Here is a 22518-nt window from a genome sequence, read left to right on the forward strand (position 1 = left end):
GCTCCTATTCTGCACTGTTTAACTCATATTACTTCCCTTATCGACCATTCAAATAATCCGGTTTACACTATTTTCCTACTGATTGGGCATAGGATCACATTCATCTGCGTCAGACAGAAGCTTGAAACTATTCCGGAAGCAGTGCCTGAAATTTTGCAAAAAGTAGACTGGGTTTTGCATCTAAAAACAATATAAAAAGTACACCTGCGAACAAAAAGTGTTGCAACCTACAAATGAACTAAATGTCTACCCTTCATTTAAAGGACGGATTTTATAAAATCGAATTAAATAAGACTATCTGGGAAATTCCACAGCGATACCAACTTCTGTCCCCTGTAGGGGCTGGGGCCTACGGGCAAGTTAGGTATGTATCATCTCGATGCACATGTGGAAATTTGTATGCAATGCAATATGTGCATATAATTACTGATAATACACCCATTTTACAGTCTGCTTATCCATTTTTAAATGAAATTAAACAATGAAATTCTGCTTCCTGTTTACTTGGTTTTCAAGGTTGCATTGTAGTCAACATCCATCAAAATAATGAAATAAAGGGTACCAATCATGCAACAGGTGTTAGGAAGCTGGTGGAACGTAAACATTTCAAATAACTGAATGAGTTAAAGCTGATATTTTCAAAATTTACATTTAAATAACTAATTCCTGTTATCTTTTCAATACCTTAAGGGGGATTTTATCATTTACAAAATGTATATTCATTTGAACCTATTGCATCTCCTCTTCATGTCATTAGCGTTTCAAATCTTTTTTTGTGGTTTTGAATGATTAAATATGTCTTTTAGTGTATTTTTAGCTTATTTGAATTCCATATTCTATGTATTTAGTTCTTGATAATGGGTATTTCAAGTGTCAGGTCACAGGTGACTCAGGTTTATTTAGGCTATGGGGGAAATCCCTCACAATCAGGAAAGCTGGCAGGTTTCAAAAGTTTTAGACAAAAATGTATATATGAACATATTTATATACGAATATTTCAGATTTTGTGTGAACTTTTAACAAATAGCATGGTATCAGTACATGTATTTGATAAAGATAAACTGGAAAGTGAAGTTAAAGTGCTTTTGTTATAATAATTAATTTGTCAGGTTTTGGATACATTTATTCATACTTCCTGAAGAAGTATGATTTGTTGAAAGCAGACATAAAAATTATTGAACAATGAACGATTTTGGAGATTTGTTTCATGAAGTGGTAATATATAATATAGCATGGGTATTTCCACATAGATACAAGGCTTTAAAACTGATTGGTTTTGGAGCTTATGGATGTGTTTGGTATGTATTTACTAATGTAAGGCCTCAATAGAACCTAATGCTGAAACAGGCTAGGATCAACTGATATGATGTCCAGAAAATCCAACTAGCTAAATTAATGTCATGAACATGTTTACATATAAAACATACATCATTCATAATTTGCCCTTTTTTTTGGTTAAAGTCAATCAAAATCTGAAAGATTGAGTTTTATTTACAAATGTGTGTGCGCATGAACATAAGCAAAGTATATTTTTTTCCCTGCAAATTTGTATATGTACATTTGTAAATTTGATCATGTTGATTTAAAAAACATTTTTCTGGTAAGATATCAATATTGATAGTAGTTTATACACTTTGATTCAACTTACTGTTTTTGAAAAGGTAAAACATGAATATGGCAGGGTTGTAAACCATAGTGTTGTCAACCTCCAATCACCAGGAGTCACAAGGTCTTGCAGTGAATGAAGACTACCAAGCATGAATTTTTAATCAAACTTGAGTGTACTGTATCTACATCAAACATGTAAAAAAACAGTTTAGTTGAGCACTTTATTGGTGAACATGATGTTTATAAAGAGTCCAACATTTATAACTCTGTTTTCATTTTAGCTCGGCCCTCGACACACAAACCAATATTAAAGTTGCTGTAAAGAAATTAGCCAGACCCTTCCAGTCAGTCATTCATGCCAAACGTACTTACAGAGAAATTCGTATGTTAAAACATATGAACCATGAAAATGTAAGTACATTTGTTGTCAGGGATGATATAAATTGCCCATGTTATCCAATGAAATACATTTATATTTTATAGTGTTAGTGATGCTGAATGCTCTGGGTAGGCATGACTTTTGTATTTTGAAATTTATTACTATATATATATATATATATGTGAAGTATTTAATGAAACATTTGTAAAAGATAAGTGAAAGATACATGTACATATTCCAATTGAATATTCAAAATCATAAGTTTAAAACAAACACTGAACATGCAGTGGCAACAACACAGAAAACAACCACAAGACAAATAACAGTATACATATAACACAACATTGTACATTTATTACTCCTGAATGATGGTACATTTGTGTATATGTGTTTATATACATGTAACTTATCTATTCCAAAATGGTACCTGAAAATGGAATCCATAACAAGTTTCCAGCAAATTCTCAACACTTTTTAGGTAAGGAATAGATAGAGCAAATGTTGAAAACTCACAATTACAGTTTACAGAGTATTTAGACAAATACACAATACATGTTTCCATTGTCATAGTACATTTCTTTTACATTAGTCATTTTGCAAGAAATCCATGCATTCTGTGTACTGTTTAATAAATTGTCAAACTGCTTTAATATTTTACAGGTTATAGGTTTATTAGATATTTTTACACCAACTTCAACATTGGAAGATTTCAACGATGTGTAAGTATTTCTAGGAGCTACCAAATTATTTGACAGAGGAAATTTTTGAATGTATTCTTTCATACTTATATACAATGCATTAGATTTATCTTTTTAATTTTCGATGATGATTTTACCACTGCATCGAGTGTAATACGATATTTATCCACACGAGACAGTTAAATTTTCAAATTTAAAACGCGAGGCTGGCCGAGCGTTTTTAATATTTAAAATTTAATTGTCGAGAGTGGATAAATATCGTATTACACGAGATTTGGTGGTAAAATCTGTTTCTCTAATGATTTTCAAACAATACGCAGACAAACTTATTCCTTCTTTGCGGCTGATCTGCAAAAAGATGTGTTCTATCTATGTGACGTCATCAGACATGGTCGCCTTTTTTCATGCCGTCACAAAAGGAAATTCAGAGGAAAACAAGAAAATTCGACGTAATAATCGGATTTTAACCAATGAAGAACTGAGATTAAACGAACCACACGTTGATTAATTTTTTTTTATACAATGGGTGCAGAAAGGGATAAATTGATGAAGAATTAGAGAAATATATATATATATATATTTAAATAGTGGCCATGAGTGTCCACTCCACTTTTTGAATGGAATAAATGAATGAAATTAGAGTATAGCAGCAATTTGTCTATTAATTAAATTTTCAAATGTACTGAATGCTATATATAACCAAGTGCCAATAAACGAATGAAAACAAAATGTTTAAGAAATGAAGAAATCCTTTATTACAAAAATTCATTGATGACTAGAAGAAGTAATACAACAATTTATTTATGATATTTATGATATTCTTTTCTTTTTTCAGCTACCTCGTCAATACCTTAATGGGTGCAGATCTTAATAATATAATAAAAACACAAAGACTTAGCGATGATCATGTACAGTTTTTAGTTTACCAAATTCTTAGAGGACTGAAGGTACTAGAATATAGATATTTTTAGATTTTGAAATTCTTTGAACAATTTAGAAAAAAAACATTTATATTGATAACATTGAATTAACAGCTGACATTGCAAAACTCACAAATACCTTCATTGGTGGGAATTTTATCTATTTAACAAGGGATAAAGCCACAATTATGTACAGTTTGTTTACAGTTCAATCTGAGTAATGAATGCATGATGTATGGTGCAGAGATTATGGAAAAGTTATTTTAAACTAAATTTTGTACATTTTGTATTTTTCTGGAAGAGTACAGAGAGGAATGCTGAAAAATTCTAATGTAAAAAATAATTCGAATAACAAAACCCAAAAAATAAATCAATAGAAGGCAATAATTAGTAAACAAAACAAGTACTTACAAAAACATGCACACAAATAGCAGACTATACTGAAAAGGAGGTCTTTGACAGTAGAAACACATCTTAAACTGTAAACCATTGTAAACTGTGCTGGATTAACCCCGGATGTCTTTTTGGGGGCTATTTTTGGCCATGACACTATGACTTTAAATATGTAACTTAAATCTGAATCTAAACTTTGATAGTCTTTTTGCAAGGTATTTTTTGTTTTCATAGTAGTTCATACAAATCTGCTACAAGAGTGCTCTTGAGTGATAGCCTACCCTATCCTGATTGTATTTACATACAAAGATCATGGAGATATAAAAATGAGATTGAACTGTCATGACTGTAATATTGAAATGTTGGAGTAAAAAAGATTTTGCCATCACAGACGTTTTGATGATCATGTAGCATAAATTTGTAAACTGTTAATTGATATATATATGTTTTTTCCTGTTTTCAGTATATACATTCAGCTGGAATTATTCATAGGGTAAGTGTTTTGCTCATACTAAAGACATAATTGAAGATGTTAGATTTTGATCTGTTAATTGCACCAACAGAGGGAAAGTTATTCTACTAATACTTGATACAACAGAGGGAAAATCTAAAGTTATTCTACTAATACTTGATACTTTTACAACTAATACTTTACAAATGCTTAAAACAGTTTTAATTATAAAAAAAATAGAGTTCAAAGCAGATATTATTAAAGCAATTTGTAGGACTTTTCACAAATTTCATACTTCTAATTATGATTAAAAGTTACCATTTGTTGTACGTCTTAATTGATTGATCATGCTTTAATTGTAATGTTTGCCATTTGTTTAGTGCCAGATTAAATTGGCTGCAGATATTTACCTAAGATCTATGTCGGACATCTTAAAACAGCTGTTTTATGTTATTGTCATTCATTTATATAATATATTTGTTTTATGTAAAATCTTATCGTTGACAGGACATGAAACCAGCTAACATTGCTGCTACTGCAGACAATTTACTTAAGGTAATTAAAATACTCTCTGTTACACTTTATTGTAGGACTTAAAGCCAAGTAACATTGCAGTTAATGAAGACTGTGAACTGAAGGTAAAAACTATGTCAGTGCGATGTTTCATCCTTGCTTGTAACCATGTGTTATTGTACGGTACATACTTTCCTTCACTCCTAAGTGTCCTGCTTAGTATATCCAGTTTCACTAAGCAGGATATTGAGTGAATAATTGTTTTACTATAACTTTTCTACCTGTTAGAGTTAGCATGAATTTATTGAAGGTGTGAGGTTTTCACTTTTTATATTATATTTTAGATACCAATTTGTATAGAATTATCTATAATACACTAGATAATTTTTTAAAGCATGTTTATTATACCACCTTAACAACCTTGACTACTTTTGAGTCCCACACAGTTTATCAACGAAATGTGATCAGTACAAATGTCTTGGGAGTCATTCAATTTTAATTTCCACCTTTTGGTTAATTACTGAAAAAGATTGAAAGCAGATGTCCCCTCAGATACATTTATTCTAACTTAATTCCAAATCTATTTTTTGTCGAGCCTGCAACTTTTGTTGCAGAAAGCTCGACATAGGGATAGTGATCCGGCAGTGGCTACGACGGCGATGTTAGCTCACTTCTTAAAAGCTTTATATTTTAGAAGGTGGAAGACCTGGATGCTTCATACTTTGTATATAGATGCTTCATGTTACGAAGTTTCCGTCAGTCACATGTCCAATGTCCTTGACCTCATTTTCATGGTTCAGTGACCACTTGAAAAAAAAGTTAAAATTTTTTGTAATGTTGAATTCTCTCTTATTATAAGTAATAGGATAACTATATTTGATATGTGCGTACCTTGCAAGGTCCTCATGTCTGTCAGACAGTTTTCACTTGACCTCGACCTCATTTCATGGATCAGTGAACAAGGTTAAGTTTTGGTGGTCAAGTCCATATCTCAGATACTATAAGCAATAGGGCTATTATATTCGGTGTATGGAAGGACTGTAAGGTGTACATGTCCAACTGGCAGGTGTCATCTGACCTTGACCTCATTTTCATGGTTCAGTGGATATAGTTAAATTTTTGTGTTTTGGTCTGTTTTTCTCATACCATATGCAATAGGTCTACTATATTTGTTGTATGGACTGATTGTTAAGTGTAAATGTCTAGCGGGCAGATGTCATGTGACCTTGACCTCATTTTCATGGTTCAGTGGTCAAAGTTAAGTTTTTGAGTTGGTCTTTTTATCTAATGCTATATGCCATAGGTCAACTATATTTGGTGTATGGAAATATTTTATAATCTTTATGTCAGTCGAGCAGGTTTTATTTAACCGTGACCTCATTTTCACGGTTCATTGCACAGTGTTAAGTTTTTGTGTTTTGGTCTATTTTTCTTAAACTATAAGTAATGTGTCAACTATATATGTTGTATAGAAGCATTGTTAGCTGTACCTGTCTGCCTGGCATGGTTCATCTGACCTGGACCTCTTTTTCAAGGTTCATTGGTCTTTGTTTAGTTATCTTGGTTAATGTTAAGTTTATGTGAAAGTTGTAATAAAGCTTAGCTTTATACTTAGGACTATCAACATAATATCAATGATTAGTATAGAAGGCGAGACATTTCAGCGTGTGCACTCTTGTGTTATTAAAAATAGCAACCAGAGCATTGTGGTTATATATAGAAATTTCTTTTTGATTTGTTGATAGTTGCTTGTTTCATGTCCAGTGGCATATATTTTATAAATATTTTATAGCATGTTTCAGTTATTTTGTTCATAACAGCCTTGAACATGTTGAATAAATTGGAATGAGTAATATCACTAGAAATATATTTGTGGAGCACTGAACAACTGTTGTAACTTTGTTGTCTGTTGATCAGTTGATATCAGACCTCTTAATGTTACTTTCATGAACAGAAAGCATACAAAAATCTTAATGTTTTTAAAAGTGACTAAGCTAACTGAGTATTGCAACTTTGCGGAGTATATAGGTTCTTAGCAGGAACACAGTTTCACATTGTTGTCTCGGAAATATAGAGTTAATCTTCGCCTTAACTTGTTTATCAATTGAAATCAAAATGGCATGCAGTGTTATTATGAAGTACTACTGACCGGCTTAGATTGTTACTTTATTTAGATCATCCTTCTTATATATATGACATATATAAGCACTAAGATTGTTTAAGAAATATATAGAAAAAAAATTCTGTTTACACAGTATAACACTAGCTATTTATTGTCCTCTGCAGTGAAAGTGTGTAAGGAAAATATAACTGCACCTGTCCAGATTGTAAGCACATTCACATCTACATTGTCCTAGGTTAATATCTGTAATGGCTCGAACAAACCTAAAAAATAAGTGCAGATCAATTTTGTTTAAGAGTTACACCCCTTGCCTTGGTAACGTAAATTTAATGGAAAAGCTGCATGAGCACTCTTTAGTCCATATTTGTTGTACTATTTGTATGTCAAACTTACCAAGGATAGTGATGTTTGATAAGAACAAACATTTCTCATACAGCTGCAATTGAATTCAGAAATTGTATACATTTATTGTTAGGTTCACAGACACTATAAATTTCACACAATTGACACTTACTTGTTTTATGTTGACTTTGTTTTCTCCTGCTTGTTTTAATGTATTGATGACTTCATGAAAAAGATTCTTCTAAGATCTAAGGTGTTTTAAAAAATGTTGTGCACTGAAAGATTTGAACAGATTTAAGTTGGTAAGTAAATTGAAATAGTTTAGATACATCATAGTTTATAAGTCAATTTTAGAAACTAAATTGTTGGTAAATTATTGATTTCAGACATTTAAAATATTATAAGAAAACATATATGTATCAAAACTTGCGTTTGGCAACTTTGTAACATTTGATATAATTGTGAAAAAGAGAATTTTTATTTGACCCTTATGACTTTTTACAGATCTTAGATTTTGGTCTTGCTAGACATACAGAAGATCAGATGACAGGTTATGTGGCTACCAGATGGTACAGGGCACCAGAAATTGTATTGAACTGGATGCATTATGGACAGACAGGTATGCATTATATATCGTGTATACAAGCTGGTTATTACCATTCATCATATGTAAGACCTATTTGTTAGATAAAAACACACAATCTTAGTACTTGAAATGTTAGATGTCATTCCTCAAAATTGTTAGAAATTGTAACTGATTGATAATTGATAATGATGTTATGATCTTGCTGTAAGGGTTAAAAATTTCAAATAGTACAGCAATTAGAGATCTATAAAGACCTTGTTTGATATATCGCTACCTGCCTTTCTCTGTGATATCTGTAAAATGATTACATATTGGCTTTACCTATTACTTTTTTTTTTACATTGTACATGTTCATCCAAGATGTATTTGATATGTAATCTGCCTTTTAATATATATTATAAAGGCATTTCACATCTTTCTTTTAAGCAATTTTTTTTCTTCATTTTAGTTGATATATGGTCAGTAGGATGTATAATGGCAGAAATGCTAACAGGAAAAGCATTGTTCCCTGGAAATGATCGTATCCTTTCTTTGTAAAAATTTATATATTGACACATACATATTTTGTTTTCAGCATTCCAAAGCTTTATTAACATTTCTGTATGCATTGATGTAAAAGTTTTCATTAATCTTCAACTAATATTTTTCTAACTCTTTTCTAACCATACTTAACTTTACCAGTTGCATGTTAAATTTACAATGATGTAATTTTTAGTCTCATTAATTACCAACCTGTTTACACTAGCATAACTTGTATTGCTTTTTTCCGGAAAGGAGAACTAAACCTTCAGACAAGGCAACAGAAAAGAATGTGTGCTATTTCATCAGTTTCCTAGCAATAAAAACCCACATTGTTTTGATTCAATGAAAGATGTGTATGGGTAATTATAATTTGAAATTTAAACTGCAAAGAAGGAGATGACCATGCATTGTTTATGAATGGACTAGAACTGTTTTTTGGCATAGAATCTGAATTGCATTGAATGGTGATAGTTAGCCTTGTGACTAAAAAAAACATTGCTTTATAATTGCTAAAGTTAATAAATGATAATGCAGAGAGTGTTTAAATGTAAATTACTACAATATATCCATGGTACAAAGAGTGTATATATATATATATATATCTATCAATCCAACTTGAAAAATGTATTTGTCTCATCCTGGAACATCTGTCCTCTGTGTTTTGAAAAACTGAATGTACAGTTAAACCATAACTGAGTCTTGTCTGCTAGGTGTTTCATAGTTATGAACTAATTTCTTCATGTAAGACATTTTAACCAGCATCAGAATGAGAGAAAAGTCCAGTCATGAAAAAACTATGATATCATGCATGAACAAACTTTTTTTATTGTTCTTAGTCAGTAAACAAATCATTGATTTATCAGCCTCATTTTGATGATAAATCAGTTTTTGACTTTAACATTCTAAGACATTCACCAATTGAGATTAGTACTAACATTAACTGGTACACCACCACAGCATCTTCTTGATAAAATCACTGATGAAGATGTGAGTTACTAACATTATTTGCATGTGGTGTTGTCTCCCCTTTTGTTTGTTATCTCCCTTATGTTGAAAAGCATGAAAATGTTTACAGATTAATTTTTTGCTCTTTTTGTTAACTGTTCATTGATTAAGTGTCTTCTCTGACAAGAATAGTTATATATTTTATTTTTTCCACGTTTATTTTTAAGTATTATATGTTTTTGGTGGAGGTTCTTGCTCTGTTTAATTTTTATTCAGTATCCCACAACTAATGACTTTTAATATTAGGAGGTATGTAGACTGAAAGGATCAAGGTCTGTAGTTAAAGAATCTTTTTATTTGGTGTTAGCTGCATTATACATATAGTTGCAATGCTTGCAAATGTAAAAGAAATATGTTTTGATAATCTTAATTACTAAGACCATACTGTTTTAATATATAATCTTAATTACTAAGACCATACTGTTTTAATAGAGATTACTGTATGTCTCTGCTGTTTATCATTAAAAATCAAAGGCTGTTGGTTTTAAAATAAATACAAGTACTAATAGATTTTGAAATGTGTAATTCAGATTTTTGGTTATAGACCTGAAGATATGCGTACCATGTGTTGGCCTGATGTTTAGCTTGCTTTATTTATTAAAATATAACATTCATTATATTATAATTGCAGATAAAAAAAACAGTTGCATTTTAGCTTATTACCTGGAAAGCTAGAAATATGTGTTTGTGTATTGTTCATTATGCATATTTTTTGTTTGTTTGTATTGTTTCAACTTCCCTTGTAAATAAAATCAAACTGAAAAGTACTTTTTATATTAAACCACCTGAGAACAGTTAAGGTGTTCTTAAAACATTCTGAATAGCTGCTTCCAAGTTTCCAAAGTTCAACAAAATGAGAGATACAAGCAATTTTTGTAGAGCTTGCAACATGTTGTTGCGTTATCTAGACAATGCCGTCCTACATAATTACTAGGGGTTAACATTTTAGGTTCAGTTTGTGGTTAAAGATTTTTTTAACATCAATCACTTTCTCAAACCTTCTTGGTATTCTATGAAATTCGGACTGAAGCTTTTTTATGTCCAGAGCAAAATTTTGAAAATGTTCATTTTTTTCTTCATATTTTACTGATAAAAGGGACTTAATTTAGGGAAAAAAAGGGGGGGGGAGGAATTAACATTTAAATACAGTCTGGGATTCAAGTTTTTTAGACATCAATAACTTTGTCATTGAATTTTATGCAACTGTGGCTCAAGCTTTTAAATGATTGAGAGATAATGGCGGAAGAAAAATTGTCGTTTACTTATTGTGTAGAATAAGAAAATAGAAAAAGAATAAAAATATTTTAAACTGTCCTTAACAGAGTTTTAGATATTGATCAGTTAACAAGAGTTCTGTCCCTTGTTGGAACTCCTAGTCAAAAACTGCTTGACAAAATATCTAGCCCAGAGGTAAGAATTGTCTTGTTGATCTAGAGATTGAATTAAAATGCTTTTACATATAATAAAAATGCATGGATGTGTATGAATTTATATTTAAATATTACCAATGTTGTATACATGAATGCATTTTGATGTAGTGAAAAATGAAAAAAGTAACCTAAGAAGGGCAAAAAACTGGGTCAATATTAACTCATTATTGACTGAACAATTTTCCTATGATACAAAATTCAACATGACACTTTATCCCTTAGAAACTTAAGATTGACAGAAACTTCAGAAATTTTGTATTGGATTTGGAGGTGTCTATATGGTTATTTATCAAACATGTAAATTTGTTGAGAACCTGAAATCTGTAGTAAGATGTGTCAGTGGAACATAGATTTGTATTAAACCTTCTGGGGTAAATATGTAGCCACTCTTGTAGAAGCTGTTTTAAAGATGTGAATGATATACTGTAGAAACAGTCATTTTCGTGGGGTTAAAATTTCGTGGTTTTGTCTCTATGTAAGATTTCATTGGGATTTAATTTCGTGGTTTTCATTAAATGAAAGTGATATTGTATGATGGTTAAATTTTTGTGGGGGTTTAAATTTCATGGATATATTCTTTCCATGAAATAAACGAAATTAAATCCACCACAAAAATTTCTGCTTTTACAGTATATATATCTACTAATGATTAATGAACTCAGAAAGAAGCTATTGCACCATTTAAAATCAAATATGAAGATTACAATAAAGTACATATTTTATTTAGGCTTGTATGCAGACTCTGGTGAAAGAATGAAATCATGTATACAACTTTTTCCCTCAATCCACAAAAATTGGCACCAACACAAATTTTATTTCACAGTCATTTATAATTTGAAAATTAGATTATAATCAAATATTGACCTCATGTATTCAAATGTATAACTAAATTCAAATGTTTCAGGCAGCTTTTACCCTCTTCATCTCAACTTTTGGATAAAAAATGTATATATTTTGAAAGATTATTTCCTATTTTAATGACAGGTGAGACTTTTTAGTTCATGCCCAAATGTCTTAAATCTTAAAGTTAACTTTGTGATTTGGTTCTATTTTTTAGTAGAAAGGTGATAACTATGGGAAAATATTTTTTAAATTGTAAAACTAGTTTGCAATGAATAATTTAACGTAAAATGCTTTGTGCCTTATTTCAGGCTAGAAATTATGTTGCCTCAATGCCAAAATGGCCAAAGAAAGACTTTAGAGAAGTTTTCATTGGAGCGAATCCTCTTGGTATGTATGTCTGAATACTCTTCTCAATAGCCAAGCTATATGAAACATACCTAAATTGAACCCTTTTTTAATAGATAACCAGTCAAAATAGAAGTGTTGTTACTGAGTCCAAGGTCCGAAAATATGAAAACACTACCTCTGTTATATGTGGATAAATCATAGCAGTTTTGATTTTATTAGTCCCCTACTGACGAAGTCGAAGGGGACTTTAGGTTTGCACTCCGTCCGTCTGTCTCTCCTTCTGTCAGTCCGGCAAATCAGTTTTCCAACCTTTTTTTATTCATGCTTCAAGATATTGATTTAATAATTGGTACATTGTTTTATCATGACAAGTTACAGATCAAGTTCGAATTTTGTTCCGGTCTGATGATTTTGTGCAGAGTTATGGTCCTTGGACTTAGAAAATTCACTTAAATTATCAGTTTTCCACCTTTTTTTTTCGTCATGCTTGTAGATATTGACTTGATATTTCTTATATAGTTTACACCATGAAAAGTTATAGATCATATTGGCATTTTGTTCCAGTACAATTAATTTTTAACCAGTAGGGGACTATGTATTGCCATGCAACACTCTCAGAATGCTTGTTTATTTTTATTATTACCCTGTTAATTTCAGTGACGAAGAAATTATTATCAAATCTCTGTTTCTAGAATTTTAATTTCTAGCTAAATCTTTCTTTTCAATTATGTGCTCAATATGTTTATTTTTTGTCTAAAATGTTTGGTTTCGAGCTGTCCTGATGAAGGTAAATCCAGAAAAGCACATACAATTTATATCACCTTTAGATAGATGTGAAGCATGTATCAATGAATCATGTAGAAAGACAAATATTTTTCACGACAAACACCCTTATCAGTGTCAGTATTTGTCATTATCATAATGAATTAAATTGATTTCAGCAATTGATTTAATGGAAAAGATGTTAGATTTGGATTCGGAGACTCGTGTCACTGCAGAAGATGCACTTGCTCACTCATACTTAGCTCAATATTCCGACCCCAATGATGAACCGACAGCAGCACCATTTGATCAATCTTTCGAAAATATGGAATTAAGTATATCTGAATGGAGGAGTAAGTACTTAACTATTCTGAAAAAGGAAAATCAATTTGACCAGTTTTATGGGAGTTATTGAACTTTAACCTTTTTTCGCTATTGTACAACAATCAAATGTTCCTCTTCTGATTAACAGAAACTCTCATACTTAGTAGAATTGTTGGCCATAATTTACTGTTGACCTTATTGTACTGTCATTTTGATTTGACAATTTTGACAGGAGTTATGAGACTGACCACAACAGTTTACTTGTTTACATTCTGTGGTACTGTTTAAAATTGCTGAAATACATATTCAGGCCTTGCGGTCATAAAACTTTCGAGCACGATTTTTGTACTCAGACTCAAGAATCAACCAATCAAAATACCGGATTTTGTGTTTCGAACACGTATTTTGTACTCGGAGTACTAAGTAAAGTTTTATGACCGAGAGCCCAGAAGAGAGTATCTATAGAATTACATGAATATTAAATTCAAAATAGATAACCATATTTTTTTAACAATAGACTTACACTTCTATTTATTAAAAGCAATGTGAAAATATACTTGCATCTAATGATTTAGGACAGTGTTAATAAAGAGTTGTGTAGAGGAAAAACATGTCTGGTGTTTTGAATTATAAGCCTTTGAATATGGGCATTAGCTTAGTTATTTCTTTTGGTGCATCACAACTGTATGTTCAACATATTATTATAGAATAAGTCTAAGACACTTGAATCCATGTCGATGCTTCATATATTTTATTTTACAGATATATCTTGATTTTTTTGTACATAATTAACGTGTTTATCACTTACAATTTTCTTTAATGAAGTTTTTTTATTTATTTCAGGGAATTGTTATGAAGAACTCCAGGCTTGGAATCCTTCCTGAGTTATAAGACAAACGTTATAGATATTTTTATGTATATTGTTAGTTATTGTTAGTCGTCAGAGTGCTGTAAAACTCTGTGATGATCAAACATTTGTATGATGTTTTCATTCTGTCATAGGGCAGTTACTTAGTGCTGCTATTTCTTACTAACAATTTAATGCTTTTGTTTAGATATATCAAAATTGAATTTGCATAAAGTTTCATATTGAAAATTTCTGTTGGGTAATTATTTTCACAACACTATGAAACAGTTTTTCATTTAAAAAACTGATTAAATTTCATAATAGGACATGTAGGAAATTATGGTCAAAACATGACCATGTCATCCATTTAAAAAACAGTTATTTGAATTTAAGATCAAAAGATCAAGGGGCGAGTGAGTGATCTTAAAGGAAAAATGAAACCTCGTCTTGAGATATACCACATTCCAAATGGCAAAAAGGCAATAAGCAGGACAAGAAAAATATTTAATTTTTTAGGGGGATACATTAATCTGGCATTGGATGCGAATTTAAATGACGGGATTTTTTTTCTTTTTAATTATCCCCTGAAAATTATATCTATTAATATCCAGTTTTTGTGGTATGCATGTCTTTTTACTTATTTGAAGAAGAAAAAATGTAGAACAATAAATTATATACTGTATTGTGAAAAAATTCATGCAATATAATGAATCATTATTTAGATATGTATTTTTGTTTTCTTTACAGCATTCCAAACTTTGCTAAATATTGGCCTATAAGTGGCCTTTTGATGCTTTTTATGAAATTAAGTTTTGAATTATTGAATTACTTTTTTATGGCATGTTTTGTTTGAGTAATATTTTATTTTATGTTTGATTTTGTCAAAATACTGTATTAAAGCAATTTTTTCTGTCTCTCAGATAGCTAATTGACACATCAAAATTCAACCACTACTTTTTGGGGTAAAAGCTGCCAAAATATCTGGTGTGCAGTATTCCTTAAAAAAAAAACTTAAATTTGATTTGGTAAAAAATTTTGTATTTCTGTAGGTAATAAGTGCTCCAAAAACACATTCAAATTTATTTAGATAATTTGTTTCAGGAAATCACCACCAAATCTCATTCACACTTTTTTGCACATAACAGAATGTAATTATTGCACTAGAAATTTTTGGGGAAAAACTGTTTATGGTTATTGCACAATAGTCATTTCATCCTCATTTATTTAATTTGTTTTTTTTTTCATTTTCAGAAATAAGAAGTTATTTTGGGAAAGTTATGTATTTAATTTTTTGAAATTTGTATGTGTCTATCATGATTGGCAGCTGTTAGAGTGTACTTTGATAATTTACTTTAAAGTGGCAAACAACAGTTTAGAAAGAAAATCTGAAATATTCAGAAATGTTTTAATTTTTTTTATATTTTGCATCCTATGTTGTAGACATATCTATTAGTATTTAAAGTTTTTGATGAATAAGTAATGGTCATAAATTTTTTTTACATCTTTTAATGTTTGCAAGAAAGCATGGTATAATATCCCTTTTATATATGTACTTTCAAAATCTGCCTCAAATGTTTGAATCATTCATTTGTAGAGTAATGTTTTCATAAGATAACTTTATTTTCTTCAATATTTGCTTATATAACTAATAACAAAACTGCATTCTCTCGTTTCAAGATGCTTCATAAGTTTTTTTTGTTTTTTTTTTGTCAATATTTCTATGTTTTAGATTCATTTTATCATCCTGTATTTGCACAAGTACAGATATTCGTTTGAAAAATATATTCAATCCCATTTTAAAAAATCTTCTATCTTACGGTTTATGTATATCAGGGAGTGCAATCATAATGATCTTTTAGAAAAAAACATGATATAAATGAAACTTTCTGCATAAACGTCAAGCTTCAGAATGGTAGCATGACAAAGAAAAAGGATTTTACAATTATGTTTTATTATCTTATAATTGTTGGTTCATACAATGCATTGGATTTTTCCTTAAAAAAAATGAAAGGATTTATAATACAATTGGGGTTTTGAAAAATAAGAAACTTGCAGACATTTAATATTTTTCTGATCATTATAGTGATTAGACCCTTTGTATATGTAAACTAGAGTTGACACACTTAGTCTAATGGTATATATTGTTAGTAAGGTTTGTCTGTCTGTTTGTTTGTTACACAAGGGGAAGATGAAGATTTACACATGTTTAATATAATAGTTCAGTTATTGCTGTGCAATTTGTTGATAAAATTTTTTAGAAAATGTGCAAATTTATATGTACCAGTAATATTTTGTTTCATACCATACATGCTAGTAGTCTGTAAGTTTGTTATTTAATTATTGAAGCATGAAAAAAATTGTTGAAAAATTTAAAGTGGTAAAGAAGCAGAAATTTAGCATCAAATGCTTAACCTATATTTAGGAAATATTTTCTTTACTATTCAACAAAAGAGAATCACCATTTATAGCAGAGAATTTTGAAAAAGATCTATTTAACATGCATGTTGGGAAAATTTAACAAATATTGCTTTTTTACTCTCATATAGTTCTTATTTTTTTTTTTACATAAAATAGATAGGACTTTTTCATATGGAGAAGTCTTGACAAAGTTGTAAAACTTATGTTTGAACTGTTTATCTTTGAACAGTAAAATCTGTTCAATTTTCATGAAAAAATTACTAAAATAAAAAGCTCTAGTTTGTAAAGGATTTGCCTATCTAAGATAACATACTTCTTTTTTTAATTTAGCTTTACCATTTTGAATATCGCCATTATATACCAAATTTTAAAATGCTTAATGAAACATTTCTATTACTGCCTTATTTGTACAATTTATGAAAAAAAGTATACAGTATATTTGTTTATAATGTTGCTGTTATGTACATTAGATATATTATCTTATTGTTTATTTTTAAGACAAATACATTTCATTTGGGAGAGACCAGTAAATCAAATATCATTATGAATGTTCTTATCTAAAAATGCCTGTTAACGTCCATTTGCCAATTTCAAATTTGTTTTTGATTCTGTTACAAACTTTTTATACAAAATGCCTACCTTTGTCAATTTTGGAAATATTCTTCACCAGATAAAATTGGCTTTTGACCTTACAAGCATGGCAAGATGAAAATGATATATCAGATATTTAACCAATTTTTAAGGAAAAATAACTACTGAAAAGGAGAAGGTTCTGGAAGGGTTAAAATTGGCCCTGATTTTTTGTATGTTTTTTAAATTGGGGCAAAAAATTACAAATGTCACATAGAAATACTTGTGATAATACAACTAAGACAAAAATATTTTTTCTGGCACTTTCCTTTACTATTGATGGAGCAATGACCCCTTAAATGAGCATAATTTGTATTAAAAGGTCAATTTTGGTACTTTTTGTCCATGATTTTAATTGTTTTTGGCATAATTAACCTTGGCCTCCATCTATGATCCAAAAAGTTTTTATATTGATGAAGTCTATATCAAAATTGGAATCTTTTGGTTACAACACATTCTGGATCGTAGGTGGCGGCCAAGGTGTTTCAAAAGCTTTTAGGTTTGAAAAATGCACAAAATCATCATATTTTGACAAAATGTCCAAAATGGGCTTACTTTGGCGAATATCTTGTAGTCTAATGAAAAGAACTGATACATTTAGCATTTATACTTTTGAAATAGACCCATTTACGAACCAAATTGAGACCTTTTTGGTGTTTTATGATAAAGTTGATAATTTAGGCCAATTTGTGCCATTAGTGAACCTTGTCCTTTGTGGCTTATGAAGAAATTAAATGAATCTAAAAGTTTTGAAAACTTAGGGTTATACAGTACACACAGATAAATTTGTTCTTTATTTTAGTTTTTCTGTATCAATTAAACATTATCCATTTTAATTTAAAAAACTAAAAATATATTTCTAATTTTAGGGTTAGATACAGGAATTGGCAAATAGGCTATTTAAGGCTACACAACAGTTAAAAACTAAATGTGTTCATTCTTTTTCCATTATGAACAATATTTATATATGAAAATGTTGAAGCTTAAGAGTAATTTTTATATGCTGTATTTGTATTGTAAGAAAGATACAGACATTATTGAATGTTATAAAAAAATCTTGTTATTTGTTGAATAATGCACTCTGGTTAGATAAGTATGCAATCTTTTACATTATGGAGGTTCACTTAAGATGAATTAATTACATTAAATACATGTTTTTAAATTACTGATGCATTGGAGTACTTCAAAATCTTGATTGGTTAAAAAAAATATATGTAGGCTTTGCATAATATTGAACAAAGTTTGCATACTTGATAAGCTGATGTAAAAAGTAAAAGTTAATAATATTTTTCAAAGATGACTATCATTATCAAATATTTATCCTGCTTTAATTAGGAACTTACTAGTAAGAGAATGAAATGGAAATTGGAATTTTGAAAGATTTTTGTCATTTATAGATAACTACAATAGTACATTTAAAGTATGTTGCAAAATTGAATTGATATGAAAAGCTTAATGGGAATGAAATATCTGTCATTGAAAATAGTTCTTATCTATTGATATGCATCATTGTGTTTCTTGGAGATATAATGCAATTAAAGCAAATAAAAAGAAAAGTCTTTGTTTGAAGTTTTATTTCATAAATGCCAAACAAAAGTTTCTACTGTATTTGATTACATATGAATATTAGGGTAATTGTAATGTAATGGATTACATTAAAATAAGCAAAGTAATTGTAATTTGATAAATTACCTAAAGAGTATTTGACCATATCCCTGGTATCGAAGCACTGACTCCTGATTTGAAGCTACCCTCCTGGACTAACAATCCTCTCCTAGTGGTATTAAACCAGTGCTGAAAAATTAACAAACTTTATCGAGTTTGTGCTTCCAAACAACTTTTCAGGATGTGAAACCTGGCAAATATTAATAGTAAAAACACTGAAATTATCAGGTTAAAACTAGAAAGTACCTAATGAAAATTAACAAATCAAGTAGTACATGATAAATACTGTACATTTACCTGGTTATTGCCATTTATATGGAGGGGTACATTAGCAAACAATTTCTCCTATATGATAATACGATGGACCAGATCAATAATAAAAAGATGGACAAAATATTGTGGAAATGTTGTACAACTAAATGATTAGATGAACATGTATCATTTTAGTATTTAGGCAATATACTAACTGGAGTCATATGTCACTTTTCAATAAGATATTATATAGAATTAAGAATGAAAATCGGAAATGTGTCAACAATAAGTAGAACCAGTCCAAGACTCAGAATGGGTCCAACGCAGGCAGAAAATACCACACAAGAGGTGAGATTCAACTGGTTTTGAACAATGTACTAGTATACTAAATTAGCAAAATGGATGCCACACTAAACCCCGAAACATATGAAGTAATTTTAAAAAAAAACATACAAGACTATCAAAGGCTAGAGGTACCTGACTTGGGAGACTTGAGACAGGTACCAAAATGCGACAGAGTTGAACATGTTTTTTGGAATCGCAAACCCTACCCTGTCCCTCTAGTCAATGTTGAATAAACATATACACAGTAATACACGCAGGAAAATGCTGTTGTTTTTTGTGCTTCTTTGTTAAATATTTGTTAATTTTTGTTCTGATTAAGATTGTGATACGGTTATGACTGCTGTACCATTATTTTTACAATTTTACCTATTTATGTCTGTTTTGTTCTCTCATCGTTGTACATGTTGTAGATGTGATGCGACTTTAACACAAGTTAGAGGTTTAGCGCTTTAAAAATAGGTTCAATCCACCATTTTCTACATTTGAAAATGCTTGTTCCAAGTCGGGAATATGACAGTTGTCCATTCGTTTGATATGTTTTATCATTTGATTTTGCCATTTGATTAGGGACTTTCCGTTTTGAATTTTCCTCGGAGTTCAGTACTTTTTTTGTAAAGAAGTCTGGTGTTAGAATAGGTTACAGAAAAAATAAAGCAAAAAGACAATGATCATGAATTTATAAAGGACAACTAGCAGTTTCTTGTGTGCCAGCTACAGACCTCATTTAAAGTGGTCAAAAGATTATGTATTCATCATATAAAAACCAAGCTCAATCCGTCCTGTTTAGTATCATGTCATCTTACATTAAATGGGGAGAAAATAACCTGCATCAGGCCAATAACTGGTTTTAGAATGAATGTGTTAATATGCGATGCGAAGATTCCATCGAGTGATTATATTAATTTGAAAAAAAAATGCTATCTTCAAAAATTTGACAACAGTATCTTCCTATATTCCTTCTGAATACGGTTATTTACAGGTTTGGTTAGCTTCGGAGGTGAATGACGATTGTTTGTGCTATGAATAGAATTTTACCATAAAAGACTGATGTGAAATACTGGAACGTACAAGATGTCTGCACGATGATTTATATTTATACTAATGATGAAATTTATTCCTTGATTGTTTTACGTTTTCCTTTTTAGGCAAAGATTGCATGAAATGCAATCAAAACCTTATGGGACGGACTTGATATCCAAATGTTCCAAAGCTGATCACTACCTATTTTGATACACAAAATATTATGCATTGATCATAACATTCTATACATCCTATCCATGAACCTTTCTAGAAATGTATCGATGTAATAACATTAACGGTACCAATTTTCTGCACCAGATGCTCATTTCGACAATACATGTCTCTTCAGTGATGCTCGTGGTCAAAATATTTGAAATCCAAAGCTTATATAAAAGATGAAGAGCTATAATCCAAAAGGTCCAAAAAGTATAGCCAAATCCGTGAAAGGAATCAGAGCTTTGCATGAGGGAGATACATTCCTTAATTTATAATAATTTCTAACATTTTGTAACAGCAAATTTTAATAACACAAAAAATCCGTATTATCATGCCTTCGGTACTTGCTACTGGGTTGGTGATACCCTCGGGGACTAAGAGTCCACCAGCAGAGGCATCGACCCAGTGGTAATATATGCTCAGATATTCAAGGCACAAAATGATGTTTCACTTGTCAAGAAAATTACATAACTTTTGCAAGTTGTAGGAATCTATTGACTGCTCTAAAAATATACATTATGCCATTGTTTATCTCATCTTTAAAAAAATGGAGTTATCTTCCTTTGTCTAGAATAACAGTTAAATCAACTATAATGCAATATTTAATTTTACTTTAACTAAATTGAAACAATATTTATCGTTCAGCGCTTTCAAGCACTTTGATTATTCTGTGGTTATCATGTCGAAATGTAGTATTGTATTGTTTATATGTGTATTTCGCTGTCCTAAATGTTCTTGCATTTACTTGTACTGTATTCCTGTCATGTAATTTTATCATTTTAGTGTTATATTTAATAATGCCATAAAAGCGCGAGGTTTGGCTAGTCACACAACTAGGTTCATTCCAATATTTTTCTTCAAATGTCCTGTACCAAGTCAGCAGAATGGCTGTTATCTTATAGTTCTTGAATGTCTTTGCTTTTCTATAAACTATGTGTACGTCAACTATATTGTAAAATGAAATCCTTTACATTATCAAAATCTTAATAATTTTCTGCAACAAACTTGACTGTTGATAAGCTTTCAATCAACAATCACTGATGTATCAATAATACGTTATAGATTCGTAATGAATGTATAAATACACTACCCTAGTTTTATATATTTTCATGCATTTGGTCAATAATTTCAATAATATTGTATTAGCAAGAAACTTGTCTCATATTACTTTTAAGTACATATTTTAACATGATATGATAACAATTATTTATATAGAAAACGCAATGTAAATTAACATTTACAAACAACAGAAAATGTACCGTAGGCGAACATGAAAATTAATTGCAATCATTTGCATGTGACATTTTGCTCAAAATACATTCTATGTTAGAAAATGATAAAGGTTAGGTACATTTTGGGGATTATTTGGCCTTTTAGATTTATCGAAAATGAAATATAGTATGGAACAATTAATTGTGATATCATTTTTTAATTTAGATGAATGTCTTGTAGAAAATGAGGGATGCCTTGAAAAGGTGATTTCATTCTTAAGATTTTTCTATTTGCCCAGTCAAAAGAAATGCATACCATACTTTTCCTCAAATGGTGGAAAAAAATTATAATCTTCAGTTATCCCATCATTTGAATTCGTAACATAACGAATAAATTATTACATTACCATGTTAGAAAAAAGTCACCAATATATATGCGTAAACTATGTGTGTATCCTCAGGGTTCCTCAAAATCTATACTGAAAACTTAACTATATAAGGTCTCGACACGATTTTTTTTTAAAATTTTGTGCGTGTTCAGCGGAACGCGCGTCATGAATTATTTCAAATATTTATATAAAAAAAGAAAAATAACAAAAGTACCGAACTCTGATGAAAATTCAAAACGGAATGTCCATATTCAATTGTTTTTTTTTGTTTTTGTATTT

The 22518-nt window shown here is 30.1% G+C and overlaps 1 protein-coding gene across 2 annotated transcripts; it reads left to right on the forward strand.

The window, feature by feature from the left end:
• Positions 1 to 105: 105 nt before the first annotated feature.
• On the forward strand, positions 106 to 18706 carry LOC143075934 (mitogen-activated protein kinase 14-like). 2 transcript variants are annotated; one of them, XM_076251526.1, is made up of 12 exons: positions 106 to 364; positions 1890 to 2019; positions 2648 to 2706; positions 3521 to 3632; positions 4462 to 4491; positions 4957 to 5004; positions 7931 to 8045; positions 8461 to 8532; positions 10870 to 10949; positions 12121 to 12199; positions 13102 to 13275; positions 14090 to 18706. In XM_076251526.1, exons 1-12 carry the CDS (start codon positions 243 to 245, stop codon positions 14128 to 14130), a joined length of 1062 nt encoding a protein of 353 aa, XP_076107641.1. In that variant the 5' UTR covers positions 106 to 242; the 3' UTR covers positions 14131 to 18706. The 2 variants fall into 2 exon arrangements, with proteins under 2 accessions (XP_076107641.1, XP_076107631.1); XM_076251516.1 differs by lacking the exon at positions 4957 to 5004 and adding an exon at positions 5040 to 5087 and having other exon boundaries at positions 107 to 364.
• The last annotated feature ends 3812 nt before the right edge of the window (positions 18707 to 22518 follow it).

The sequence above is a fragment of the Mytilus galloprovincialis genome, chromosome 1 (assembly GCF_965363235.1).
Source record: "Mytilus galloprovincialis chromosome 1, xbMytGall1.hap1.1, whole genome shotgun sequence".
In the NCBI taxonomy this organism is placed as follows: Eukaryota; Metazoa; Mollusca; class Bivalvia; order Mytilida; family Mytilidae; genus Mytilus; species Mytilus galloprovincialis.